The sequence below is a fragment of the Athalia rosae genome, chromosome 3 (genome assembly GCF_917208135.1).
Source record: "Athalia rosae chromosome 3, iyAthRosa1.1, whole genome shotgun sequence".
Taxonomy (NCBI): Eukaryota; Metazoa; Arthropoda; class Insecta; order Hymenoptera; family Athaliidae; genus Athalia; species Athalia rosae.
This window is the reverse complement of record NC_064028.1, coordinates 24,269,881-24,281,434: the sequence shown is the minus strand read 5'-3', so window position 1 is coordinate 24,281,434 and position 11,554 is coordinate 24,269,881. Positions and strand designations below refer to the sequence as shown.

General features: G+C 37.4%; 1 protein-coding gene across 3 annotated transcripts; it reads left to right on the top strand.

Moving 5' to 3' along the window:
* The first annotated feature begins 1,580 nt into the window (after positions 1 to 1,580).
* LOC105686911 lies at positions 1,581 to 8,230 on the top strand. Of its 3 annotated transcripts, none has more exons than XR_007277767.1 (7): positions 1,581 to 1,809; positions 2,034 to 2,868; positions 3,143 to 3,281; positions 3,388 to 3,527; positions 4,832 to 4,926; positions 5,192 to 6,120; positions 6,809 to 6,947. XR_007277767.1 is itself a non-coding variant. In XM_012402175.3 (7 exons), exons 1-7 carry the CDS (start codon positions 1,799 to 1,801, stop codon positions 7,116 to 7,118), a joined length of 1,638 nt encoding a protein of 545 aa, XP_012257598.2. In that variant the 5' UTR covers positions 1,581 to 1,798; the 3' UTR covers positions 7,119 to 8,230. The 3 variants fall into 3 exon arrangements, 2 of the variants coding, with proteins under 2 accessions (XP_012257598.2, XP_012257597.2); XM_012402175.3 differs by having other exon boundaries at positions 5,192 to 5,299; positions 6,809 to 8,230; XM_012402174.3 differs by lacking the exon at positions 6,809 to 6,947 and having other exon boundaries at positions 5,192 to 6,537.
* Positions 8,231 to 11,554: the final 3,324 nt, after the last annotated feature.

Genomic DNA, 11,554 nt, shown 5'->3' with positions numbered 1-11,554 from the left:
CAAGTCGAACATCTAAACTTCGATTATTTCCAAGAAAAAAAAGAGTATATATACAGCTGATGTCTGATGATAATTCTGGAGTATAGCGACTCAGGAATTATTGGTATACCTGATTAAATATCGATGATGAATTTTTTACGGCTCTTACGGACGTGAGTTCTCGTTTTAGGCGGTAAAAGCTGATTTATCCACTCCAACGCGCCCCAGCTTACGCTCCTCCTGATCACTGATCCTCTTCAGTTTCTCAATTGAATTTTTTAAGCTTAAGTTGAACGATTTTTTTCACCCGGTTTGAAGACTCTTTCGTTTTCCGTTATCAGAAAACGAATGGTCCGATTTTAATCAGAGGACCATGAGCAGAAATCTTTATTTATTTATTTATATGGATATTTATTTCTCATTCTCTCTGTCGGGATAATAAAAAAATCTCTATATAGAACCACCACGAGTATATATGAACGATAAATTTTTATAACTTTTACCGGTATAACAATCATTGGGAAAACTCTTTATTATGGTATATATGGTAGAGATAATATCGTGAATGGGGAAAACGGTATCTCGCATGAGAATGAACGAAAAAAGAAAAAACGAATGACCGGTTCGAGCAGTAAAGCGTGCTAAAAAAAAGACACAATAAAAACAAAGGGAGGAAAATTTCTACATTTGTATGGGTGGATGTATAATGTATGTAAATACATTATACTACTACACTGCAAAAGTCCGAATTGGAATATGGAACTTTAGAGTGAAATTGCCCTTTGAGATATATTTTCTTTTTCTTCTCATCGATTTCGTATGTATGCGGATATTATCTCGAATATTTTATGTAGATAAATAGAATAAGGATTTTTTTTTTGTACGCTCTCAAGGAAGTTAGGAAGAAAAAGAGCGACTACGAGTTGCGAGATCCTCAGATTCAGCTGCTGCTTGTCGCTTGATACCTACTTGAGGTCCGTTTGGCCCTAAGGCTTTTTATTTCATGTCGTAGAGAAAAGTCGAAGAACCCCGCTTAGGATGAAAGGTCGTCAAAATTTTTACTACCCTCCGGCAGAAGGGTCGTGAACGGTGACTAAAGTCAAAGAGGAGGTCATCCTGTATGCGAAAGTAGGCATAACGCGCTAGTAGGCAAAGCAGAAGAAAGAAAGAAAAATATCAAAGCCCGAAGAAACTGCGATCAAAGGATGGAGATATGAGAAAATCTCAGATTTTTTCTGTTTCTTCTGTGCTTTTTACTCGTAAATATTAGAATGAATCAACGAACTATATTCTCAAAAATCATGAATTTTGAATACGAGAAATTCATAATATTCTATATGATTAGCGCATAAATATTTATTTAGCTGGGATGTTGCATCGGGACGCCACTTTGTGGACCAACTCTGTATTTCATCTTAGAAATTCCGGGGTATTGAAATTGCAACCCCCAAGCAACCCCAGCATTTCCTACTGCAGAGTTGTTACCTTCAACCGATGCAAGAGCCCGACTATTGAAACATCCCCTAAAAATGTCAAGCTGGTAAGAATGAAAGGCCAAAGAGGGCGTTTTATGGTCGTCATCTAATCACATATAACTGACGGATAGAGTCAAGATTGCAATGGTGACCGTGATTTGTGGCGTTTTGATGTCGTCTCCGTGATTTTCGTTGTCATTAGAATTAAGGATCTCGAAATTATAATTTGTAACAATTAAATTTTTTCCAAATTATTACGCACGTGTCAGTGAGTTCAACGATTGGTCAAGTGGCTTAAATTACAATTTTAAGGAGACACGTTCATTGCAAAGCAGGGTTCTATCATGGAAAAAAGGTTAAGTACCGTTTATCTTGTGCCTAAGATTGGATAGTAAAATCAGAATCATAAGTTTTGAATGAAGTACCAAAGAATTTCTTCGTTAAAATATAGTGGTCGTTGAGCCATTCACTGATATTTTATCACAGGTCAAAAATGCCCAACATAATTTATCATTTCTATAATTTTATTCATATGTAAAGACCTAAAAATTCATTGAAAATGTACAATTCATTTTACAGATCCGAGAACCCCAGAGACGCTGGTGCTGCAAGACAGAGCTCAAACGGCTCCCGGAATCACATAAGCTCGAAAAAAAACAAACGACGGGGTGGTAAAAAAAACAACACTATTTCACATAATTCTGGAAACACAAGCTCTGGGGCCAGCGGAGGCAGTTTAGTCAGCGAATGTGTGGAATCTCGTCAACAGCCAATGAATTCCAATTACAAAAATTATATGTCTACATCAACTGCAACAGCAGCAACAGCGATCCCCTCACCATCAGAATATGGGAATGTGTTCTGGCAGCAATCTGGAATGCAGCAACAGTTGTTGACGACCACAAATGGCCAAAGATTATTTGCTGCAGTCTCTGACCCCACAGTCTGCGGCTATTCTCCCATGCCTATGACTTATGCTATGGAACCTGTTTCACTACCACCAATGTATCAGCTCTATCAGCCAATTGCAAGACCGAATTATAGAAGTTATAACAGAGTAAGGACAAGGAGGAATCATGCACAACCTCCGAGTCCTGGTATTACTGGGCCTAAAATGAACCCAGGTAATCAAGTGAATGGATATTCCAGTCTCCAAGAGAATAATTTCTCTTATTCAATGGGAATTGGGTATCAGAATGGAGATTATGCGAGTCTCCCACCAGTTGCTAACATGGAAAATGAAACCAATGCTGAGGAGCTTAGCTCTGAACACAGAAGATACTCTGACCCTGGTTTGGGACCTGCTCAAATACCCGTCAACGCCAACAGCGATGATTCCGAAAGCCAGGAAAGCGGAAGCTCAGTTACGACTGTAGGAAGAAGTAGCAAACTCGTTTTATCACTGATCGAACAGGTGAAGTATTTTTCCTGTAGTTATAAAACAAAGTCACATATTAGTCAGTTTCCTGAAAATAAACAACCGAGAAATTCACTAGCTCATAGTTTGTTGCCATTTAGATTTTAGTCTGCAAAAATATTAGTAATTGATCGGATATCTGATCAGTGGATTAGATAAACATTTGCTAATCTTGGATATCGACAATGAAGTTCGCACGCCTGATTGATTAGCTACTCTATTGATGTTCCAGTGAAAAAGTATATCTGTTTATTATCAATTTCTCACACAGGTCACAGCGTTAAAGGAAAGCAATAGCCAGCTGTTTAAAGAACTGCATCAAACTAAATCCGAGTTGGAAAACGTTAAGATCGAATTGGGCAGACTGAAGCAAAGCAACTTCGCCGATTATCAACCGGGCATGTTATCAGGTGAGGGTCACGATCAAACATAAATACATAATCGAGTCTTGTGTTAAACTTCTTCATTTTCTTCTGTTACGAAACATTTCATCATCGCTCTGCACTTGTTTTGCAGATATCGTCAGAGAGATGCGAGAGGCGGCGAAAGTTCGGGAAGAATCGTTAATTTCAAAAGTAAAATCTATGATGAACGAGAAACAACCTCAGGCAACAATCGAATCGGTAATTTCTATTGAGGAACTTGACGAATTGAAGGTGAGTCGCATTCAACTTTCAATCCCCTTAACCCGCTTTGATTACATACTATTATAAACGTAATGGTTGAACTCTCGACGTTTTCTTGTTTTACCTTCGTACCGAAAGTCGGTAAGTATTTTTCCGTGATAATCAATGCGCGCAAAGTTCATGTTCTTTTTCTGACTCACTCCTGCCGATTTCCCGCACATACCTCGTTTTATAAACGTTGTATAATTTATGTGTTTTACCTGTTTCCTATTATGGTTATTATCCGTGTCATGTATATGAATGTACATACATGTATATATGTATACCTATGTACATAAACGTACAGCGATCGCGCACGAGGCCATCATGAGGTATAAGGGATGATGATGAAAAGGAAGAACGTTGCTTTTAGCATTCATCCTCCCATGACAGAATGCCGGGCGGCTTCCCAACCGTGCCATAAGGCCAAAACGCTGAACAGTGAATTTAGTGTTTGCACAGTGGTCTCTGTCTCTTGGTGTTCACCGACGACTGTTTGATTAGGACAACGGACGGACGATGAGGAGCCAGGTGGCGACTTGGCAAGGATACGAGCCCTCTCTTTTCTCTCCTCATCTCTTACCTTTTATATACCCTCCGCGATATTTCCTCCCATGTCCGCAATCCCAGAGCGAGCAAAATTTAGGAAAATAAAAATTATACAACTAAAATACATCCCACGTCCTTCAAACTCATCAATATCTCATCGACGTGTACATATGCAAATGACAGAATTATAACTACGCGTAAAATTACAAGAAGGAATTGAGAGTATCGGGGAAAGGTCCCGTAGCTTTCCTACATCGGACAGAGGTCAAAATCCCCTCGGTGCAATTGGCTTCGACCGAACTACTCATGTTTCTATACACCGTTATGACACTGATCAGGAGATAGAGAAACATTACTCATGTCAGAATGCTCAATACTGACTTTTGTCCTGGGGCAGGGGGGCGTGGGACGGAACAAGCATCAGGGCGGTCAGCCACTTAGCGGCTGTCAGGAAAGGCGGCCCTTCTCTCTTCTCTTCTCTCGTCTCAGGTTTTTTTTTTCCTCTCTTTCCCCGTTCTCGATTCTCGGGTTACAACCATCCATTAGCCTCATCAGCCGAAAGCGATGGCTGCCTACGCCATCGTCGTCGCTCGTCCTTTGAAACTCGTATATCATTTTATATCTATCACACAATAAAGTTTACGATATACATATCGTCAAGAATAATAACATCGCATCCTTGGAACAATGGGCGATTTTATTTTCTTGTTACGATAAAAATAAATTCATATAATTGTTCTCTACAGAACCAATTAACGCGGATAACCGAAGAAAAGGCTGAAACTGAGACACGACTAGCTAAAGTGGAACACGAACTAGCTACGCTAAAATCTAATGCAAAGTAAGTATTATACAATTTACAAAACGAAGAAAAAATTGTAACCCGAAACAGCGCGTGTCAATCCTTCATTACGTAATTTATCACTATTTCATTCTAACGAATACATTGATTAAAGCGACAGTATAGTACAATGATTAACGATAGCCCCGAAAAAAAGTCAGAATGATATTTTTTTTACCTAATTTGAATGATTGAAAACTTAAAAAAAAAAAAAATTAAATCCCATTTTCTGTGACCTATGTAAAAAAAATTCTGGTTTGGGCAGTCACGAGGGCCAGGAAATCGTCGCCCTTGAAGAAGAGACATTGGCGTTGCGTCGCGAGCTTCAGGAGGCCCGTGCGTCTAGAACAAGTGCCGAAAATCGCGCAGCAAAGTGCGTAAAAGCAGTAGCAAGACCTGTCACGCCTGTAACTGTTATCAGTACACCATCTTCTACAAACGATATTCACACTATAGCAATAATCACGCCATCCAAAACCCAAGAAACTTCATCATCCTCTATTACCGCTGTCTCAACTGACTCAACTGAAAAAATGACTAAGAATGACAAAATTGCCGCTATAGTTGTACAACCGGCGTTCAATTTCTCAAAGTTATCGAAAATTTCCGACAGTAAAATTTTGAAAGATGACGAAAGGAAACTGGTCTACGAAATCAGAGCTACTAGTACGCCAAAAAGTCATTCCGATCAGAATAATCGGCGGGAAGACCGAGTTTCAAGCAACGATAGATCGTCCTTGTCGACGAAAAATAACAGCGGTGAAATCGTTCAGCATGCTAATAAAAGTAAATCAATTTGCAGCGAAAGATATCACGACAATATGAAAAACTTTGAAAAATTAGGAGCGCGTAAAATGAAGCTCAAGAAAAATTTTAGTCTTCCAATCGACGCGACAACTGTTAATTCCGTTATACCCGACGTCGCAGTTGTTTCAGCGGGTAAGAGTTTGACGACAATCCCTAAAAAACCATGTTCCGTTAAAATCCTTAGTACCAAAGGCCTCAAACCCCCACCAACAAAAGCAACTTATACCACAGCCTATATATAGGTTTTCTCACGCGGGTGCAAACATTATGGGATTATCGTTCAACGTCTCATGATCTTGCGATCATCAGATCATTAATAATGATCGCATCAATGGGTCTATCATGGGCTTAAATAGCGGCTACTTCTGTACATATGAAAATAAGCACGTAGGTTTTATCATCCATTCATGATCGTTTTTCACGCATGCCTCTTTTTTTATTCGTTTGCGAATTTCCTTTGTAATTAATGCAATTTTTATACGTTTTTATTTATTATACGCTATTATATCTTCGTTTTTCATGCAATCCTGCAGGCTAAATGCTATTTTAAAAAGCTTTGCACTATTATCTAGAATTGTTTATCACAAAAAATTTCACAATATAATTACCATTCTCTACAGTGATGAAAAAAAAAAATACCAAATTCAATTTATCGGCGCATAGTTACATATTTTCTTCTATCATCTCTTATTGATCTATAATTACATCACATTTGTTTAGTGGAAATTTTCAAATGCATGAGAGTTATCTATTGGTCTTGTATCGTTCTCCTATCGTTACAAGGGGATTACATACGGTTGAAAATGAAAATTGAAAAAAATGTTCTTGAAAATTTCGAGTCCTGCACGCTAATCCCCTTGATACAAATTACCGTCCGTGTGGCTTTTGGCTGCATCAAATAATGATGTTAATGTTAATGATATTTTTGCTATAGTATCTTATTTATGCATAACTACAACGAAAATAAAACTAAACGACGCTCCTATAGCTAATAAAGCCAAAAAAAACAAAAAAAACAATACGAAAGTGATAAAAAATAATAATGAAGAATTTGGTGTCGCCTGTGATTTGTCAGACTGGAAAAATTGGTGGGAATACTTCGCAAGAAGATGAACGGCGCTAGCGCCGAGGAAACTGTTGCCGGCATCCGTGGTCTCGTAGCTTCCGGTCTAAATCCAATCAACTCATCTTCTGAATCCGCGTCCGGCATAAACGACGAGATCTTTACAAATAGCTGCAACAAATCCCGATCTACGAGCCCGTCAAGCGACGATTCGGATCAATCACGATCGAACACCCCTTCCCGAAACGATTCTATGGATAATGGTAATATCAGCATTAATTCGGGAAATTCCGGACTATCCGGACCAGTTACCGATCTTTAATTTATCAAGGGTTCCATCTTTTAGAATCTTTTTTTATATCCCGTTCAACAAATGCTACATAATGTAACACATTTATCATTGCTCAGAATATCAACGCAACTAATCGTGAAGGGTTGCAATCGATACAAGATTTAGTCTTAATTTTGAAGTGGTGGAAAACATTTCATTCTATTATTATTACGATTACTATTATCATCATTTCCTTCTCACAATTAGTACATCTATTTTCGATTTAACTTATTTATTTTATTCCGATGAACAATATAGTATCGTCCATTCATACATAATTATAATTAATATCGATTATTGATAATTGTAATTAAGATTTTAGATAGTAATATTACGTCACATTTATCCCAACTCGAAGATAAACGATCGATTATCCAATTGCATGAGTAATCGAGATAACTGATCAAAGAAATTAAATAAAAACACTGCAAGAAATGAAGCCACAGACACACGTATACGATAATAGTAACATATTTTCGAAAAACAACTATATGAATTAATTATACAATGCAACGATGTAGTTCAAGGAAGAAAACACAATACGTAAATTTGCATAGTTTAGTTTCGTCCCTTTTTTTACATTATAAACGAAAAGATCTTTGAAATGACACGAATAATCAATAATAATTTATACATGAATTAATAATTAATAATTATCATAACATACGACATACTCGAAATATTTTTTACTCAAGATTTTTGTCGGGTAAATCTCATTATGTAATTAAATATACAGTTATCTTATAAATTTGAAGGAAAAAAGTAATAATTCCCGATCAGAATAATTATAACGACAGTAGTAATATGACAGATGATGCAATTTAGGATAGTTTTTGCGAATCTCAAAGTGCCATTATTATATATTTTTCATATATATAATGATATGTATGACTAACGATTTTTTGAGTACTTACATACAAATATATTTATATACACACACAATATACAAATTGAATTAAAAAAAAAAATAAATCAAAACTATTAATTGCGATTTAACAACAAGATTTTAATGATACACCAATGTACTTAGTAAACTTGTAAGAAACGAATCAAATAATTTGTAAATAAATGAATTACATTCATCTTTGAATGTCAAATAAAAATTAGAAAAAAAAAAATTAGTGATATTATCATGGTAACAATTATTTTCCTGATTCGTTCTACACGAGAAAATTGGAAAATCGTTCTCAATATATCTCATCGCGCGGTGAAACTTCCATAAATATTTTCTCAATATACATATTATATACCTCGGATAACGGGTGAGACGCTCCGATATACACATCACTGTTGTCATTTCCTATCTAGGGGAATTAGGAATCGATAAACGTATATTTTTCTTAGCTATGGAGCTCTGTTGTCTCTTCCTGTATCAATCCCACGGAGATCGGGAGAATATATTTTGTTATTGCTACGTTCCTGACATAGGGAACCAAAACTTCTTGTGTCTTCGCCAAAATTCCAGAAAACAAACTTCCGGAAAAACGTCTTCCGCTGCGATTCACCTCATTCAAACCCCCAAGGAGTCGACGGTAATGACTCACTTCGTCGAGAGCGATCACTTTTTCTTGTTATCTAGTTATTTATTTATTCGTTTCTTGTTCTTGAAAATCTGAAGCGCGGCATTTCGCTGAGGGAGTATTCCTTTCAATATCTGTGATTTTTTTTTTCTCATCTTTTACCTTATCCCATTCTTTGTAATAATCGTGAGATTTCATAAAATCTTCATCGTTTTATGTTATATACTTTATATTTTATATTGTGCGCTATGTAAGGCGAACTCCTAAGTGCGGCTTATGCATCGAGGAGCTAAAAAGATGTAAAAAAAAGAGAAAAGAGAAAAGGAAATACCCACAGAAAGACGCCGCGCCGTGTCGTGTCGTAAATCGATTATGAGTTTACAATGTACGGCGGTGGCGGAAAAAATTACATTGTAAAGTTTTTCTCCACCCTGCAACAGAAATTCTCAAAATATACACGAACTTACATCCCGCTCAGGTAGGTGCATAATGGTATAAACAATAATGAAAATATCATTCATTTCGTTCGGTGATAATCTCGCTTCGCGAGATACAGAGGAATCGTTATTAATTTATGTGAAATTGGCTGCGGTTTCACGCATTGTATAACACATATGCGCGTATAAAGTCGAACACGTGGGTTAGTCGATGTTAATTTTGTTCGTTTTTGAATTTTTTTTTTTTTCTATTTTCGACGCGTCGATCAACAGAGCGACGCGTGCCACACTCGATTTTACCGGGGCCCCCTTTGCTGCATGACTCGTAGAAAATTTTATTCTCTTTCAATTACCTCCGGTTATCTTTACCACTATACTTTATACTTATCCACCTTTCAACAGGAATCACCATTTGATGTATAACGTAAAAATTAATCGATCAAGAGATATGCGTATGCGTTACACGGACGTAGAATTACGTGCATGTGCCACGGTGTATTAAAATAATGAAAACGTCAGCGGAAATTGGAATAATACAGGACATGGAAATAGTGCCCTGTCTAGATCAAAATGAAATACTGCATTTATAATCATTCTTAAGGGCTTTATTTTATAGAAAAATTATATTCCATATACGCAACACGTACATGATCGTTGATATTTTTTGAAAATCTTGTTGTTGATCCGACAGCAATCGATGATTCGCTGTTTGCAGGATTGGTGAGTCGCATGAATTTGACTTCCTCGATTTTTTATGACAGCGGACACGGTGGTCAAACGCTGTCGGAGGGGTCGTTGTATTATTCGTGCCGTCTTTCTCCTCATCCCTTTATTATTCTATGTAGTTTGAGTGGCGTGGCGGTACCAATTATACAAGATGATGTCATTGCTCATATATTCATTTATGTTCGTAGCTATGCACAGACAAAGCTGTTAGGGCGATCACGAAGCTTGTGGATGAGATTTTTACCATTTTTCTTTTTATCTGCACGTATACATTCTATTCTAAAATCTTACACGGTATGTGCACAGCATCATACATACAGAATTTGAAATCTCCGAAGCTTCGAATGTGTAACGCTTAACCTGTTTGCAGTCGATCGAAGAGATTTTTTTTGTTTTCGCGATTCGAGAGGCTTCGATGCCCAAATCGACGCGTATAATTGTAACTGAAAAATTAATTCCCGAAGGAACAAAAACAAAAATCAAAAAATATTCGTAGCTGTACTCTGCGATTCGGGAGGGTTGAAAATGGAGATATATATAGAAGTAGGTATATACCGTACAGGGTAGGCATGGGGTGCGTTATGCCTCGTATATATAGAAGGGCAAAGTAGAGTTCTGGTAGAAGGGGAATTATGGGGCGAAAAGGGGATGAAGAGAAGGGCGTTTGGGGCGGCAGGGGGTTGGGGGGAGGGATTGAAGGAGGCAGCAGCGACTCGCTTGTTTGCTCAATCGACCCGCCCATGGTATTAAATAACCGTCGGAGCTACCCACTATCGCGATACATACCTATGTATATACCATACATACGTATATACGTATGCGCACACATATACTCATCTATACGGATATTATATACCCAACATACAAGTCAGTTCTCACTCGTCCGTGGATATGTCAAAGTTATAAAACCATCGCCTCATCAATACTTCAGAATCATAGAGAGGGAGAGAGAAAAATCGAGAACAAAAAACGGGAAAATGTCCTCAATTTCAAAATCAAACGTTATACGAATGTGTGCATAGGTATTATCCAGTATATTTATAGGTATAGAGTAGGTATATTAGAATGATCATTCCTCGGATCGCGATCGGATTTTTTTTACTTTTCTCCTTGTCCGTTTACTTTTTTGAATCTAATTGTGAAAAGGAATATATTTTCTCCAACCCTCGCATATTTATCCATCGATGCTGTCGCGAACTTTCTTTTTACATATCCGTTTAAGTATATAAGGACTTTTGGGACCGTTCGGGATGACGAATTTTGAACTACGTTATTCAACCCCCATACACTTCCAGGTTCAAAATGCACATTAAATATGGCACTAAAAGAGCGTGACTCACACTAATTGTTTGTTGGCGCGCGCGCGCGCGCTCGTTTTACGGGGTCTTCAATTATATTTATAATATGGAGACAAACAAATGGACAAATAAATATAATATGAAAGGCGGGTAATAGGGATACAATAGCTTTGCTCTGACTTCCCTGTATACCCGATGGTATAAGCTAATCTGTTTTCTTGTTCCTTTTCACTATAGGCATACCTAATATGCTACTTATACATATTTGTCACCGTTCAAAGATCATGCGCTTATATTGCACGTCTGTAACTGAGTTAAAATTGTTGACTCATTTTTCGAAAATCTTACCATCGTAAACATATTACAATGTTATTTTCAAGATGTGTCATCGAAAATTTTTCTGCACCCCCGCACCGCACATTGATCGGTCTAGTCATACACTAATT